This window comes from Carica papaya, chromosome 4, assembly GCF_054855325.1.
Source record: "Carica papaya isolate Zhongbai chromosome 4, ASM5485532v1, whole genome shotgun sequence".
NCBI classification, from domain to species: domain Eukaryota; kingdom Viridiplantae; phylum Streptophyta; class Magnoliopsida; order Brassicales; family Caricaceae; genus Carica; species Carica papaya.
Window position 1 is genome coordinate 4,703,827 of NC_142312.1, and position 16,867 is coordinate 4,720,693.

The 16,867-nt window shown below is 32.5% G+C and overlaps 3 protein-coding genes across 6 annotated transcripts in view; 1 reads left to right on the plus strand and 2 right to left on the minus strand.

Moving 5' to 3' along the window:
- LOC110822542 (Transducin/WD40 repeat-like superfamily protein) overlaps positions 1-4,667 on the minus strand; it is a 31,960-nt gene extending 27,293 nt beyond the window's left edge. For both annotated transcript variants that reach the window (XM_088217509.1, XM_088217508.1), the window contains exons 1-5: positions 4,525-4,667; positions 4,185-4,345; positions 3,903-4,012; positions 2,143-2,308; positions 1,943-2,043 (exon numbers count right to left, since the gene is read on the minus strand). In XM_088217509.1, the coding sequence (XP_088073635.1) occupies positions 1,943-2,043; positions 2,143-2,308; positions 3,903-4,012; positions 4,185-4,320 (513 nt within the window). In that variant the 5' untranslated portion in view covers positions 4,321-4,345; positions 4,525-4,667. The remainder of the gene's footprint in view (positions 1-1,942; positions 2,044-2,142; positions 2,309-3,902; positions 4,013-4,184; positions 4,346-4,524) is intronic.
- A 3,909-nt stretch (positions 4,668-8,576) lies between these two features.
- LOC110822271 (NAD(P)-binding Rossmann-fold superfamily protein) lies at positions 8,577-11,226 on the plus strand. Its single transcript, XM_022052343.2, has 5 exons — positions 8,577-8,993; positions 9,065-9,324; positions 9,440-9,533; positions 9,648-9,759; positions 10,780-11,226. Exons 1-5 carry the CDS (start codon positions 8,858-8,860, stop codon positions 10,961-10,963), a joined length of 786 nt encoding a protein of 261 aa, XP_021908035.1. The 5' UTR covers positions 8,577-8,857; the 3' UTR covers positions 10,964-11,226.
- Positions 11,227-12,581: 1,355 nt separating this feature from the next.
- LOC110822161 (zinc finger CCCH domain-containing protein 62) lies at positions 12,582-16,204 on the minus strand. Of its 3 annotated transcripts, XR_015818328.1 has the most exons (10): positions 16,004-16,201; positions 15,726-15,892; positions 14,936-15,053; positions 14,337-14,398; positions 14,202-14,253; positions 13,995-14,100; positions 13,700-13,798; positions 13,495-13,618; positions 12,812-13,370; positions 12,582-12,713 (listed from the first exon to the last, which is right to left on the minus strand). XR_015818328.1 is itself a non-coding variant. In XM_088217510.1 (9 exons), the coding sequence occupies exons 1-9, from the start codon at positions 16,147-16,149 to the stop codon at positions 13,114-13,116; spliced, it is 1,131 nt and encodes a 376-aa protein (XP_088073636.1). In that variant the 5' UTR covers positions 16,150-16,201; the 3' UTR covers positions 12,582-13,113. The 3 variants fall into 3 exon arrangements, 2 of the variants coding, with proteins under 2 accessions (XP_088073636.1, XP_088073637.1); XM_088217510.1 differs by having other exon boundaries at positions 12,582-13,370; XM_088217511.1 differs by lacking the exon at positions 12,582-12,713 and having other exon boundaries at positions 13,279-13,374; positions 16,004-16,204.
- Between the last annotated feature and the right edge of the window lie 663 nt (positions 16,205-16,867).

Consider the following 16,867-nt stretch of genomic DNA (forward strand, 5'->3'; position numbering starts at 1 on the left):
ATCCCACTTCATCATTCTCGGCCACCTCACACTCATTCAAAATGACTTTAGCTTTTGTCACCTCCTCCTCACCCGACCCTTTCTCCTTGCAAACTCCACTAAACTCCCCCTCGGCTCTATTGACCTGTTCATTGTCAGACTCTGTTTTTGAATTCGTCGTCATAGTATGTGGTAATTCTCCTGCTCTCCCCCATTCGCAAAGCAGGTTTCCGCTTCTCCTCCCGGGTCATGGCTCTCCAAAAATGAGTGGACTCGGACCTAGGATTTCTAACTCGTCTCTCCAACTCAACCTGCTTGATCCATTTCCCTTTCGGTCTGTGCGAGGAAAAGGCCCAACTTTCCTCTTGAACTTTGGGCTCTCCAAACCGAGGCTCATTAACACCCAATTCATAATCAAAATGAGGCCTCATCCATTCGTTTATTGGAAAACTAAATTTTGAATTTTAAATTTTAAATTTGACCTAACCCAATTTGAAATCAGGCATTGTCTTCCCTACTTGACTCCCATGTCGAGTGCCTTCCTTCACCACATTGACAAAGCTTATCTCTCTCCTCACCTCCATCTCACTTTTAATTGTGTTATGCAATTTGGACAGGATAACAAGACTGGCAGATTTTGCGACCTTCTTCCAAGCTATACAATTGCTTCTAGATTCTTGTTTCGGCCTCCATAGGCTTTCCCGGTGCCTTAAATTTCCTCCCATCACTTCAAACAACGTCACCATCATCCTCTACGATCCATTAGCCTGTGGACCTACTGGAATGAAAATACACCTCACTGCCTCCCCTTTCTCCTCTGTGATGACCAGAAACCTCCCTCACCTAGTACCTTCCATGGCCACCCATAAGTTGTCACTCTTTCCTACCTTATTTCGACCACAAACTTTCCGCCTCTAGCTAGTAAAACTCATGCATAACTCCCATAAACCATTCAACTTCATCCTCCCAAAAAGTAATTGAGACCTTAAAACCCCTTCCATTTTCACTCAACCTTATTCCATTTGCCTTCTTCCCTTTAGAAACAACGTCGAACGATTTACTCTAGATGACCAGAAATTTTCTGCTCTGAGGGAACACCATGATCGCCAGCATGACCGCCTCCCTCACGTTGGTCATGCAGGTATGCTCTGCCTACATCCCATTTGATTCTCTCATCCAGTCAATTTCACTTAAGTTCACCATCCGTATAGTTGCCTTACAATCCTCCAATCACAAATTCTTGATACTTCAAATGGAATTACTCTTGAACATTTTACAGTATTAGTAACTTTAGGATCTTATTTTTTAATAATATTTTAGTTTCCTATTTGTATTAGCAGTATTATTTTCTAACTCTATTATTATTAGCTTTTTTGTTACCTAGGAAGCACTTAAACATCTTTGTATACTGACTTTTCAAGGAGACTTCAATTATTCAATAAAATACTCTACGAATTTCTCAATTTTCTTGTTGATTGATGAACTCAAATTCTTAAATGTGTTCTTAAGACTTCTTAGATGTAATGTTTAAGAACTCGTTAGTATAATATTATCCTCAAATTCAAAAGCAAGCAAATTACCCTTAATTTTTCTTACATCAAAATTTATCTTCAAAGAATTATATCACTTTTCTTAGCTAATCCTAGAAAGCTATATTCATTCTTCATCTCATTTCTAAAATTACGTTCTAAAACCATTATGATAAAACACTAATGTCATTGCATAATTAGGTTCATTAAAGTACATCAAAAGAAGTATATAGAAAGAAAAGTATATATAAAATAATTTGTGATTAATTAACAGATAAAAACTTGGATGGACCAGTAAGCAATCGTTGACATCATCATGTTGGATAGGATAATTATTCTTAACAGATTTGATTATCGAAATTGTTCTAAGATGAATTCCACACATTTATAGCCCAGCCAGCAATAAAAAAAATTCAATAAATAATATATATTACCAGGACAGGAAGTCGAGGATGACAAGCAAGATTTACAATTGGTTTTTTCAAGTCCGTCTTTATTTTTGTTGGTGGCCTCCCACCTTCCACGGTTCCAACAACTTCATGAAGAATATCGTAGAAGTTAGATCTTGCAATATAAACACACAGCAACATCCAAACTGAAACCGAATTAAAATTACTGGAAGCCAAAGAAACACCTGTTACACTCATCCTCCGGTGGAAACCAAAAAATACAACAGGCTGGAGAGGTGTTAATGCAAGATGGACTTCCGTATCGGGAGAAATTTGTTCACTCCTCTTCTCAGGAGAGTGCAAAACACATGTTTGCTCAGTGTCAAAATCACAAGATCGTATCGTACAATCCTGCAAAATTAATATATATATATATATATATATATTATAAGATAAACTAATATTTTCACAAATTATAGGGAAATAGAAATTAAAAAATGGAAGTCAAACATGAGGCGAGAGAAACAAACAAGATCATGACTAAATTCAATGGAGAAAGAATTATTGCACAATCAAGGCAAACAGTGTGATCTGTGATGAAAGGGCATTCCCGCTTTGAATTACAATTCACATTCTTCTAATGTTAGCAAACATCAGGATAATAGCTGACCTAACCATAAGGTGGAGGATTTTCTTGAGCTACAATAAACAACCACAAATAAGCACCATATGCATTGACTGCAAGAACAACAAAGGTGTGGCAATGTATTCATGAGCCTGCTAATTCTCAGCTCTGATGGCTAGGGAAAAAGTTAGAAAAAGTTGTCAAATCATAACCTAGAAAAACTTTAGGTTCCAAACAATTGTCTATAACAGTATTTAGTTTTAAAACAACAAACTGAAAACTTGAATATTTTTACCAATGTATATTCATCTTATGATACAGTTTCAAAAGAGTGCTAGTTATGAACAACTATTGCAGTGTTCTTTGAGTAAATTAAAAGTGACCCTTTGATATTTGGTTATAATTATAAAGAAGTTTTACAGTCCATGTCTAGTCATTCTGTTATCATATTGTTGTAGAAACTTCAAAAAGAAAAAGATAAGATAGCCCCCTTTTCCTCTACCTATCTATGTAAACATTAAAGTTTTGTGCTGCAGTCTTTCTCCTTAGCTTTTACACTTGCATTGTTGCTTCTTCTTTGCCAAGTAAAAATATTTTCCTTTTTTTGTGTTTTTAATAATAACAACTTGTTATGTTGTTTTTTGTTATTCCGTAGGGATACAAAATGAAAATCATATGACTTTAGCTAAGGGGCTAAACTAAGTTGAGGGACACAAATACTAAAAACTCAAACATCTAGTGCAATTTGCCATTTCTCGAGGAATAAAAATTCTGTCTTATTGATTTGCCTAGATACTACTTTTATCACAATGTTGTTAACATCAATTTATTAGGAATCAGATTAACAGTTTCCTTACTTACTGGGAAGAAAGTCGCTGTAGAAATGCAAAAATAGTAAAATCAAGCATAACATCAACCATATAGACAGCACCTTATTAGATTATTCCATCTGTTGGTTAGAAAAAAAAAACGATAAAGTTGATTTTTGCGCACGTTTTAATTCTATATAAACATTAAAAAGTTAATTAAAATAATATTTCAACTCCAAGTTACGCATATTTAGATTTTTTGTAATTTCTTCCTAAACAGATTGAAGTACAAATTACGGTTGTAGAATTTAGAATATGAGTCAAGTTTATTCAATTATTAAGAATTAGAAATTGAATAACAAAAAAAAGGTTTTAAACCAAAAACAAAGTAAAAAGGTGTTCTTAGTCTCTCCGGTAATTGTTATTCTCCTACAGAGAGTCATATATAGGCAAGAAATCCTAGGCACATTAACTAAATGAAAGAAAACAGTGGATCAATGAGTTTAGAATATTAAGAAATGAAACAAAGATCATATAGCACAAACTGTAGAGGCTGTTTTCAGGGACCAACCTCAACAATAGTAATCACGGCATGGCTACTTGTAGGACTGTACGCCATTCGAACAACCGGCGTACCAATGTCAATAGAAGCAATCTTGCTGCCCGTCAATGCATCAAATTCTGCATCCAGAAACAGAAGCCAATTCAACATTAAACACTGAAACAGCTTACTTAGTTAATGCAGCTCGTTAACCAGGAGACCAAAAAGTAACACTAAATTGAATATGATGACAATTATAAAATTGAAATTAATTTTCAGACAAAAAGTAATGATATGGTTAATGTCATATACCGATGATGTGGGTACCGACGGCGGCGGCAATGAGTGCCTGAGAGTTGTGAAATGCCACGGCGTGAGGCTGCAAGGGTTTGTTGATGCCCCGACCCACATTTCGCAGATCCAGATGCTGCACCGTGGTCCACTCCATCTATCGTCTTACTTGTCTATTTCAACTACACATACCCAACATCACCTCTCAGAATCAAAAACCATAACTACAAGTACATCTACAATCATGCAGAATTCAAAAAAAAAAAAAGAAAAGAAAATGAACAAATCCAGAAATGAAAAGTAAAGCCCGATCCGATCTGAACTATAGACCATACAAATTCTGGAGAGTTGTGGGGTTAACCTGATTGTGATTACGTTAAACGAAAGTTCATTTGTGTGGATACACGGAATTGTTAATAAGAAGGAAGAAACTTATGTGAAGAAAACAACACGAGAAGGGAGAACACTTGGATTTTACAAAGAAGAAAAGAGTCAGTTAGTCTGTAATTGAGACCCGACCCGATTATATTGGGCCGAACTGTCGATTTGTTGGGTTCAGAGTCATAGACCCGCCGTACACGGGGTTCGGGCCAAGCCTAACACGTCAATACAATTTGATAATGACCAAACCAGATCTGGCCCAAGCGTTTGGGCTGCTGTCTTGAGCAGACAATGTGGAAATAAGAAAAAAGTTTGGACTTCTAAGTTGAAAGTTAATTAGAAAGAAATACTAGAGTAGATTATTTATTAAATTTGATTTAAAACTTTTATATTGAATTAAACTAATAAACTAGAATTAATAATAAGAAAATTACAGTAAACCAGACTATTTATAATGAATTGTACTTCAAGTTTCACAATTCGTATTTGGAATTTCAATAAATAACTATGTATAAGATAGTAATTGTCTGGAAAAATTAGAGACAAAGTGAATATTACACACAAGCATTCAATAAATGAGAATAGATTTGATGGGTCAGAATGGATCTAGTGGCCCCAAATTCTTCAATGGATAATATATATATATATATATACACATTTATATATTTATATCCAAAATCCAAAATTTTAGATTGAAGTGTTGAGAGAGAATAAACAACATGGGGAGATTTCAAAAATTTTAAAATGTAAGGGAGTGATGTGAGTTCCAAGCAAACCAAATTCACATACATATTATGCAAGCCCTTGAAAACATTTCTAGTTTGCTTCTCAATCTTTTGAGTGTTAGCTATGTAAAAAAAAGTTATATATAACAAGTTCTAAGGGGAAGAAAAGTAATATTTTATTAAATTTATTAAAAACGTAAAACTCGTCAGTTTATTTGTATATTATGAGTTGATGATATCTGATTTATAATATTTGATTAAATAAAAATAAAAAAATTAATTCATTAATATGTTAATGGAGTTACAATAAATAAGTTAGATTAAATCTCAATCGGCTTATTATATTTTTGAACAAAATGAGCATTTCATGACAATTAAGTTTCGTAATTATAATATTCATAACGGGTTAAAAATTCAATCTAATTTGTCTCAAAAAAAAAAAAAGGTTGTTGGTCTTCTCAATCATTTTATCACTATATAGATAATATTTGGAATAATAAATTTTATTTATATAATTTATTTAAAATTTCGTATTTATTTTTTAATCATAGGAGTTAGAACAGATAACTTTCACAAAATTATTAAATTTTAATTAGTTTTTATATTCTTTGAATACAATTAAATATTATATTATTATATATATTATGATTATTTGGTAGATATTTGATAAGAGTGTGAGATATATTTAATTAATTAAAAAATAAGTTAATTATCCGAAAAAATTTAGTGTAATGAAAAATAATTCAATTTATAAACATAGGAGCATCAACTTCAAGTAAATATCTATCCAAGTAATTAAGAGCTACTAATTTATATAAGCTCCTGTCATTTGTTACTAATCAACAATTAATTTTATATATTTTATTAATTAAATAATACATATACATTAATTATAATATAATATTTTAATAATAAAATATAAAATATACAATTCTAACAATAAGACATAAAACTTAATACTTGATTTTAACCTATAATTTTTTATAAAAAATACGAATATAAAACTAACAATAAAAAAATAATTAACAATAAATCAGGTAAAAAATAAAAATAAAGGAAGGGAATAAAATAATGGGCATTTTTATTGTGTTATTTATTTGCTCTGCGATCAACTTCAACTTCACCATCATCTTATGACAACCACGGATCATTAGCCATGGCACCACCACACAGCATATATATATATATATATATATATATATATATGAAGAAACCAACCCCATCCCCTCTTAAGTTGCATTGTCCATCCACGTTCAACCACAGAATTCTCTTAACTAGGGGATCATGTAATTATAATGCATTATGTACATACACATACATATACACATATACATATACATATACATATATATATATGTATATATATGTCAATATAGAAAGGTTCCTATACTTCATTGTCCTCATCTATGTATTTAGCAGTCTTTGAGAATTATGAGATTTCCAAACAAATGTAATGTGACATGAATTATATGATTCTGACATACACTCTATGTTACTATTTTAAAAAATATATGTATATATATATATATTAAAAACATGAACTTTCAATATATAATTAATAACTTAACTTTTAAATTATGATTAGTGGGTCTAATATGGATTAGAATTCATAATTTTTTTTAAAAAAAATAATAAAACAATTTTCACGTCATATAATTAGGAAAAAATAATAACTCAATTAATGAACTTAAAACTTTTAAACAAAGCTTATAAATTATTAGATACTAGAGGGTACAGAAGTTTCGTTTTCCTAATTCAGTTTCTAATAGTTTGGATGACTAGTGGTTCGGAGAGAAATACATACATACATACATACATATATATATATATATATATATATATTACTTGAAGTGATCAATTGATATAGATTAAGTTGATAGGAAGGGAAGAAGAAGTCCCTAGATATTTCATCTAAATAAAGGTGGTAGAGGGGGGAGGGGGTCCCATCCACGAATCAAAAGCACTTTGATACAAGTTCAAAAAGTTTTAGAGATACGGCTTATTCTGGTCCCCATTATTAATGATTGATTTTTGAATCTTTGATATAATTCATTCGGTTTCTTTTCTTTTTGACTCTTTTTCCAAACCATACCATTCATTACTTTTGCATTTAAGTTCATAAGAATCTTACCAAAATTTTGCAGAATACCTCCGACTTATTTTATATTGCACTACAATGTTTATAAATGACATGTAAAAAAATAAGCGTGACCGTGAGAACGGATTAAATTAAAGTCGTCGTCACTTTTGATTTTTAAGAACATAAATTTCTGATAAGCCAACTTATTCTTCAAAATATTTGTATATAGATTTTTTAATAACTATCAAATCTGAATCAAACTTTATATTATCTTTACCACTTTTTTTTTTTTTAATTCAAATCGTCTCAGTTTAACTGTTTTAATTAAATTAGATTAGTAACTTTGAAACTAGTTTAAAATAAATAAGTAATCTCTTAACATTCGTTGCATCATACTCGTAAGAATTAAAAAAGAAAAAAAGAAAATAGTCTGTTTCATCAATTTTTGTGGTTTATATATGGACAAGAAAAATAATATTTTAGACTTTTTCAAAAGTATGTACAAAAAAGTTGTCATCAAATAATTAAAGATTCATATTGCAACTCTCCATGTAGCAAGTTGAAGCTGCCCAAGAATAATTAACAATTTGTTTTCTTGCACCGATTCCACATAAGAAGAAAGCGAAATTACTTTTTCTTCTTAAAAAAGACTTATCAACAACAAGATATATGTAGGGATGGCCAAAAAAAAAAAAAAAAGAAACTAACCTTCTAATTCTATCCCAATCCATTGAATACGTAGGTGTTTTTATTCGAATTAGACTTGGATTGAACCGGATATTTTAACTCACTCAATTAGGGTAGATCCGGGTTTGGATTTTACAAAACATGTCTCCAAATAATATATTATCTTACACATATGAATAGAATAAAACGAGATATTAAGAATGTAATTAGAAGTTTATTTCTTCTTTAAACTTTCATTTTTCTATTTAAATTGCATAATAAAAGGGATATATGGTCTAAACCAAAATAATTAGTTTAAATTTAATTGAAATATTGGAGATTATTCGTGAAAATAAAATTTGACGTCATTTTTTTTATTTATTTTACAATTTTATATTAAGAGCAACATAAAATATGTAAATATAATCCCAAAAGTTTTAAGGAAAAAAAAAATATATTAAATATTTGGAGCTGTCGATTCAGGTTTGTAGTCGATCATGTCATGGAATAAGAGAAAGGGAAACAGACGCGTAATTAATAATTTTCAAATCAGAGAGAGAGAGAGAGAGGTTTGGTTAAAAAAAATCTGTCAAGATTGGGAGACATCTTAAGCCAAAAGTGCTTCGCGTTAAGAGGCAATGATTTAGACAATACAACAACACTGATATATATATATGTGTGTGTGTGGGTGTTTATCATCTCTGTCACTAATCCATATATATATATATATATATGTGTGTGTGTGTGCACATGAGTGTGTGTTAGACGATAGCGAGTAAGGAAGAGGTACATTGGAAGTGCTGCCTGTTTGAAAGGTTTGTATTATAGTAGGCGGAGAAAAGATGCGAAGCATGGCTAGCTCCATCTCCAGCAAGGGCATAGCTGCCATTGTAGGCGTTGGTCCGAAGCTCGGCCGATCTATCGCTCATAAGTTCGCGCATGAAGGCTACACCGTCGCTATCCTCGCTCGCGACCTCGGTAACTAAATTCTTCTGATCCTAATTTTGACATTTGTAATTCAAATTTTGATTTACAAAATGGAGTGACAGGGAGATTGTCGAGATTCGCGGAGGAGATAGCGAGGGAAGAGAAGGCGCAAGTGTTTGCAATTAGAATCGACTGCTCGGATTCAAGAAGCGTGAAGGAAGCGTTCGAAGGAGTATTGTCACTCGGATTCGTGGAGGTTTTGGTTTACAACGCGTACCAGCCAGTGCCTTGGCGACCTACAAACTTCACCGACATTCCTCTCGATTCCTTTTACAAATCTCTCGCCGTCTCCTCCATCGGCGCTTTCCTCTGTGCTCAGCAGGTACTCTATTGAATTTCACACTAGCACTAATTCATAAAACTCGTACCATCAGGAATTAATTTAACGAATATCTTCTTGTTTCGGTGGTTTGAAATTTGGTGAAATACTGAAAAAGGTTCTACCAGGAATGGTGGAGAGAAGAAGAGGGACCATTCTGTTCACAGGCTGTGCGGCGTCGCTCAACGGCATAGCTGGTTTCACTGAATTATGTAATTAAAATTATCTCCTCTGATATTTTCAATATATATATATATGTCGTTGAATGTTTGATTGATGTTGATGATTACAGTGATGTAAAGTAGTAATTTACTATGATGAAACAGGCTGTGGGAAATTCGCGCTGAGAGCTCTGTGTCAATGCCTGGCTAGAGAGTTTCAGCCTCTTGGTGTTCATGTAGCTCATGTTATCATCGACGGTATCATTGGCCCATCCAGGTAGACCCTCAATTTTCTTTCTTTCCGTTTTTGCTTTCTTTCCCTTAAAGGCTATGTTTTTTATTAAATTTCAGTTGATATAAAATACCTCTTCATATATATATATATATATACACACACACACAAATATTATATATATAGCTATATCTACTGAATCTGTTCAAAGTTACAACAATATTTCAACGGCCACTGAGGAAATGAAGAAATGAAAAATTCTTAATTAAGTTAGTAAATTTCAAAATTGCCCATTTAAAATTAAAAAACAAAAGCTGACCATTTCCTCCAATCGTCGAACGCGGTTGCTGCCGGTGGAACTCCTACTCCCCCCAACCCTCCAATCCAGCAATCGCACTTCTTCTTCTCTCTTTCCTCTTCTTTTTCCTTTTTCCTTCTTCCTTCTTCCTGTCACGCATATACAAGTGATTGTTTGTGTATACATACACATACAAAAAACCGTATGCTATAAGTTGATTATATATACATAACCATTTTTATATAAAATGAAAAGAAGTTTTGAAATTTGAAGAACGAAAAACGATTGTAATTATTGAAATATCTTCTTTTTTTTTTTAGTTCTTATATTTTTGTATTATTTTAATATCTACAATTATTGTTACCCAACATAATAATTTCTGTCTATAATATTTTTAATAATTATTTTTACTATACATCTATTAAGTTTCTAATAAGAAAATATTTTTGCTTGAAAATTATTTTAACAGCATCTTTTTTATTTATTATTTATAAATTAGTGGTTTAAGAAATTATTTATAAAATTTTTAATAATCATTGAAATTTGTCTTCTACCATCAAAATAATTTCTATAAGAACCTATATTCAGAAGACAAAAATTTAGGTTAAAAGAGGAAAAAGAAAGAAACTGCAGAAAAAGATTTTCTTCTTTTTTAGTTGAGGAAATTAATAATAAGGGCTAAAAGTTGATGAAATGAAATTAAAGAAATGGACGGGTAAGTTGATGATGAGCAATAATTGAAAGTGGGGAATGAAATGAAAATGCAGGGGGCTAACAGTGACGCAGAGAGGGTTGGTTGGGGAGCAACAACAGAGCGGAAGGGCAGAAGAAGGGTCCACGATGATGGACCCTGACTCACTGGCTCAAACCTACTGGCACCTCCATGTTCAGGACCGGACCGGTTGGACCCAGGAAATCGATCTCCGTCCTTCCCCTTCTCGATTCTACTAAATTCCACTCGTTATAATTCTTTTCTTTTTTTTTCCTTTTCTAATTTACCACCCCTTCGTCATGTCAGTTCAATCAATAATTCGTTAATGCTACCATAACATTTTTAAAAAAAAAAAAAATCTCCATTGCTGTGTCATGATTTATGAGAGATGAGAATGTGGGGGAAGAGTCAGTCTGCATGTATATGTAAAGTGTGATCTGAAAGTTCAATGTTTCTGTCATGAATTTCTTAAATATATGTCATTTGCAGTGTGATTGTGAAATTATTATCTGTTTTTTTTTTTTATTCAATCAGTTATTTTATAATAAGCGACTAACTGTTCAGTTTTAACTAAATTTTGTAAAAAAAAAAAAAAAAATTGGAAGATGATTTATTATTATTTTTACGATAATTAATTAGTTTATCTTGTTAAATTTAATTGTAAATCAACGGATAAAGTTGGAGGGGATCCAGCGGGGTTGAGGTGGGACCCTATGGTAAAGAAGACGGATCCAGATTTGCTTGGACAATAGAAGGACTTCGTGTTCTAACTAATAACACACACAAGCTTTGATATGTATGTGTGTGTATAGAATTATGTGTGCACATATCTTCATATTCATACGGACAAATGAGGGGAGATGGTGGGGTATTTTAGTTTTTGGTAATGAGCCGTCATTTAAGTCCGATCATGGTCTGTACAATAAACAAGCGGGCTGAACCTATCACCGTACCCACCTCAATCATATAATTTACTCTCATTTGCTCCACCCACCCGTACCATTTTCCAATAATCATCCAAAACTCTTTCTGACATAACTTTCCCCGTTTTTTCCTTTTGATATAAATAACTTATACAATTTTAAAAATTATTTATTTTTCACTTATAGATCATACAATAAAATTTATTTAGCCTTTTTTAATTAAAATATTTACAAAAAAACTTTTAATAATGCTGATTAGCATAATATATATTAATTCATGATTCTCCCTTCTTAATATATATTTCATTCTTATCATAATACTGTAAAAATTTCATTACCATATTTTACGCAAATTTTTCATAATTTTTCAATAATATGATAGGACATGCTAAATATTTTATTATATAAGAATAAACTTTACTCTACAGACAACACTTTTCACCATATTAGAGTTTAATAGAACAAGTTTATATTCATCTCATGGATCTTTAATTCAACACTTTTTTTTTTTTTTTTTTTTATGACTGTGGTAGCCTACTCTGACATACCTAGGAAAATAATTCATTCAAGCAAAGCTCCTCAGTTAGATGAGACTTCCATTCACAGGTAACTTTGTGCATAGAAAGTTAAAAATGTAAACCATCAGTTGGATAAGAAAATTGAAATATTCAATTAGCCAAAGCAAGGATTAATTGAGAACAGAAATAAATATCTATGATGGTCCATGCAAGAGCATGAATGGAACTGACATCCGGTGAATTGAATAAGCCGTTCATGTTCAAACAAACCACCAAATTAGCTTGTTTGGTTCAATTCAATTAATTCCTTACGCATTTGATTACTGGAGTTGGGCATAAATTTCAGACATGCTACCATAATTGAATGGTAAATGGATATTAATTGGATTAAACAAAACATTGGTGATTCTCATCCATATAAAAAGCAAATGGAACTAAAATTACTTATGGTTGTATAACACATCTCAACAAATCATTGAATATATGAACCAGAAAACCAAGCTTTGCACAAACTGCTACCTTAACCCTCCTCCGACAAGGTTATTCATCTGACAAAAGAAAATGTGCATCATTTAGGACCACCAAGAGGAAATAATTCATGGCGAGATATAAACCCTTAAATGCATATTACAACTTCACAGGGTACCTATTCCCTGGCTGTCAAGGGAGATTCCATTAGGAGAAGAAAATGCAGCCGCCGAACCTCATGTCATAAAATCCTAACGGGAAATAGCCTGGAAACTGTTCTTTCTCTACCCATAAGCCTCTCTTCCTGAGGGAAACTGATATGATGACCTCGGAAAAGTTGCTAATTCTGCAATGCGGTTCAAATTCCTAACTTCATAGTTGTACCTAAATTGTGGAAAGAAATTGTGTGTAGAAGGGTTGAAAGAAGATGAGCTGGAGCCCCCATCATAGAATGGTTTTTTACTATGGTTAAATTGCCTGTTAGATCCATAAAGATTTTGAAGAGGATTGATTGCTCTGGTTAAATGAGCTTGTTACATGAGCTTGTTTCGGATGCCTCCGTGGAGATTTTAAGGTTCCTGACATTGGATTTTCACTCATCTGTCTCAGGTGAGAGGCAACTCGATACAGATTGTTACCCTTCCCTTTTCTCGTTGCATGCTTACCCTTCTCTGCTGCAGTTGATTTTCTTATTTGATGTGGTTTTACATAACAAACATGCTTTTGATGTTTGCCGCCTAACTATCATCAAAATAGAACTCTGTGTAAAACACACTTGTAAACAGCACCCTCGCCCAACCCTCCCCCCGCACCGGAAAAAGGAAAATAACCCTCTAATAAAAGACGTAACTCTCCATATACCTCCATTTTCACTACCAGACCGTGCCTTCCTTCTTTTCTTCATTGCTCTAACCAGTCTAGCTGCTGTACCTCGACTGTGCTTCTCAGCAAGTATCTTGTGTCTTTCTCCCTCATTATTCCAACGCTAAAATGAAGAAAAGAAAAAGTTCGTAAAACGAAATCTTGATAGGAAATTATCAAATAAATTGATATTAATCTAATTAACCTGTCTGAAAGTTTTCAATTTATAAAGGTTCCGGCCCTTCACAAGCAGGGGGAAAAGGGGGTGCAATTTCTTAATACCCTTGCTCCAGAGAACTTCAACCTAAGAATAACATTGGTAAAAAAGATAGGTCATTAAACACAAAAGTAGCCAGTGTATGGGAGAAAGTTATAAATCATTAAAATGTTGGTTATGGTCATTTATTCCAGTCAACCTGATATTCGAGAAACCCACAATATGCATCAGAAAGAACACTTTAAATTCACTCTCCTAAACAAGAATAACTTCTCAGCCTTACTGTGAATGTGTGTTGTTGTTTAGCTGCACCATAGCTTTCCTTAATAACCCTCCCAGCAACAGTTCTTTTTCCCAGAAGCCTCCCATGTCTCCTCACCTTATCAAACCTGTTTGAAATCAAATGGTTGATTTGCATAGGGAAAAGAAAACCTGAAATAAAACACTTCAGAAGACATGACTGAAGAACAAAGCTTGGACTAGGAAGTACTTTTCAAAAACCCTTTGCGTGAAGAGAACAACATCTCCTCGACAGACATCACCTACATTAACTCAGTTCATAAATCATCTCCGTAGAAAAGATTAAATGATTAGCAAAAAGACAGGAATATGGAAAAGACTCTACCTGTACAATTGATTATAAAAGACGATCTAGGATACAATTTTTCACCATTTCCATCTTTTATCCTGAGAAGTGAAGAGACAAAGGAAAAGTTGTTAACCGAATCATTCATAGAGCAATAATAGAAAGGGAAAAAAAATAAGGCTGTCTGATTTTTGGAAACAATCCATGTTTTTTTTTTCCATTTATTTACGCATTTGGTTGTCTACAAGGAAAAACTCTTCGGAAAATGAATACATAAAAGAACTGAAAACATGAAATAATATAAGATTGTTTTCACCTTTCCATTTTCATACTATGGTTTCCTAAACTTAACCACCACCAAACAAACAGGTTTTTGGTAAAATTTTGAAAATAAAAATCAAAACTGTTTTGTCTTCAATTTTTAACATAAAAACTGTACTATTTTTGTATTCCAAAAGCAGTTCAAGTTCCCTCATAATTCTTACCTCATTCTTTTATTGTCTTTAAATATTATACAAACATGAACTTGATGATGTCCAGAGACAACAATAGTGTTACTGATAGATCCTGCAGGGAGCTTTACTGCTAAAACAAAATAAGAGATGACAGCACCATATTCATTTTATAAAATGACTTACCTCCAATGTTCGAGGATTCTCTGCATACAGATAGCCTTTGTACCAGCTATTCTGAGGCCATGCTTCCTCAAATATGCTTTGCACTCTCTGACATTTAAGGCTTCTAAATCACCCCCTTCTACAGAACACGAGATCCAGAATGAGAACTAGTTTACAGAAAACACTAGTACATACTTTACAAATCTTTCAGTCACAATTGTCTGGAGATGAGAAGTAAACCATCACGGCACTATATCAACTAACACAAACAGAGGAAGTTAAATGTTAAAATTGTGAAATCATCAAAACCTCCTTTAGATTTTATTGTCATCCTTATAAAGAGAACATCACATGCAATGGAAGGAATAAGATCACCTCAAACTGATTTCCAATAAGAAATATAAATTGAAATTGGCACTTCTGCCTCTACCTTTCTTTATATGCCTACCAATAGGTAAAACAGATCAACCAGAATATGGATACATCTAGAGGCAAAGTAATATATATCTCTCACATAACAGTAGTCTAAAAGTGCAATGATATATACGATTTTGACTCTTCACGTGCTTACTTAAAAAAAAAAAATGTTTCATCTTATTTTCAGCAATGAAATGGACAAGAGAACAAAAAGACAAGGATGTAACACATCCAAACGAAGACAACGAACATAATCTGTAAATAGTTTTTTTATTCGTCGATTCTTTACATATAAGTTAAGACTCAGAATACACAATGTATCGTCAATAAAATTGACAAAGTTCTGATTAAATGCAACTGAAGAATGAGAATCAAAAATCCCAAACAGGTAGACCTTTCAGAAGGAATATGACTCTGTTGAAGAGAGACTCCTCGTCGTCCTCGTCTTCATCGTCTTCGTCGTAGTCTTCGTCGTCGTCGTCGTCGTCGTCGTCGTCGTCTCCCTCATTTTCCTCATCAGTTTCACGTCCATCGTCCCCACTCAAATCACTCCAATCTCCACTGACCAAGAAACGACACCAAACAATCAATCGACACTGGACAAAAACCGAAAACCTTGAATAGAGGGAACATAATAAATGAAACTGAAATTATGAATATAATAATCGATACCTGAAACTAGAATCGGTCCACTCTTCATCGTTATCTGTTTCTTCTCCTCCATCATCATCGTCGTCGTCGTCGTCTTGCCTTTCTTTTTTAGAGGGAGGAGGAGGAAAGAGACTGCGGAAAGGATGTTTCCCCTTCTTCTCCGCCATGTTAGCAAATCAGACAACGGAATTGCAGAAATAAGCAAGAAAATTTCTTCTTAATATATTATTATTTATGTTTTTTAAAAATTTTATAATTTTTTTCTATTTCTCATTTTACGACACCTATTTCTTTTTAATTTTTACATTTTCAAAAATTAAATTTTAAATATTTTTCAAAGAGACTTACATTAGTTTTAAAGGTATCTTAGGAAGAAATATTTACCCAATGTATATAAGTATCGTATTTCTATAATTACTTAAAAGTCTCAAATTCTTAATTTTCAATCCATAATTTAATAGCTTTTTGTGGATCTACCAACCTATTGTTGTTGCCTTTGGATGAACAAATCTTGCTTTCATCGCTCTGTGTTTTCACTTTTTCATTCTCTCCCTCTTGGGTCCATTTGCAATCTCTCTCTTTCTTTAGAAAATAAAAAAAAAATAAATTATGTTAGCTATGGTACCAGTCCGTTATAGTTATTTTAATTAAAAAATTTATACAATACATAATATTAATTATTATAATTTTATAAACACAATAATTAATTAAATTCTAAACTCAATAAATCAAATATTATGAATAACAATCATTAATATATAATATACTTAAAAAATAACGAGTTATGAGTATTTAATGAAATTCGAACTAGTAATTTTTAAATTGAATATTAAAAAATTTACTTGCTAGAGTTACGTACTGGGATCGCTGTACTGATTATTAAGT

Excerpts from the sequence above, each read along its gene's own strand:
- LOC110822271 (XM_022052343.2), top strand. The coding sequence starts at position 8,858 with ATGCGAAGCATGGCTAGCTCCATCTCCAGCAAGGGCATAGCTGCCATT. Across the intron at positions 8,994-9,064 it reads TATCCTCGCTCGCGACCTCG|GGAGATTGTCGAGATTCGCG; the intron begins GTAACTAAATTC and ends ATGGAGTGACAG. Across the intron at positions 9,325-9,439 it reads CTTTCCTCTGTGCTCAGCAG|GTTCTACCAGGAATGGTGGA; the intron begins GTACTCTATTGA and ends ATACTGAAAAAG.
- LOC110822161 (XM_088217510.1), bottom strand. The coding sequence starts at position 16,149 with ATGGCGGAGAAGAAGGGGAAACATCCTTTCCGCAGTCTCTTTCCTCCT. Across the intron at positions 14,101-14,201 it reads ACGCAAAGGGTTTTTGAAAA|GTTTGATAAGGTGAGGAGAC; the intron begins GTACTTCCTAGT and ends GATTTCAAACAG. Across the intron at positions 13,371-13,494 it reads GTCTGGTAGTGAAAATGGAG|GCGGCAAACATCAAAAGCAT; the intron begins GTATATGGAGAG and ends GATGATAGTTAG.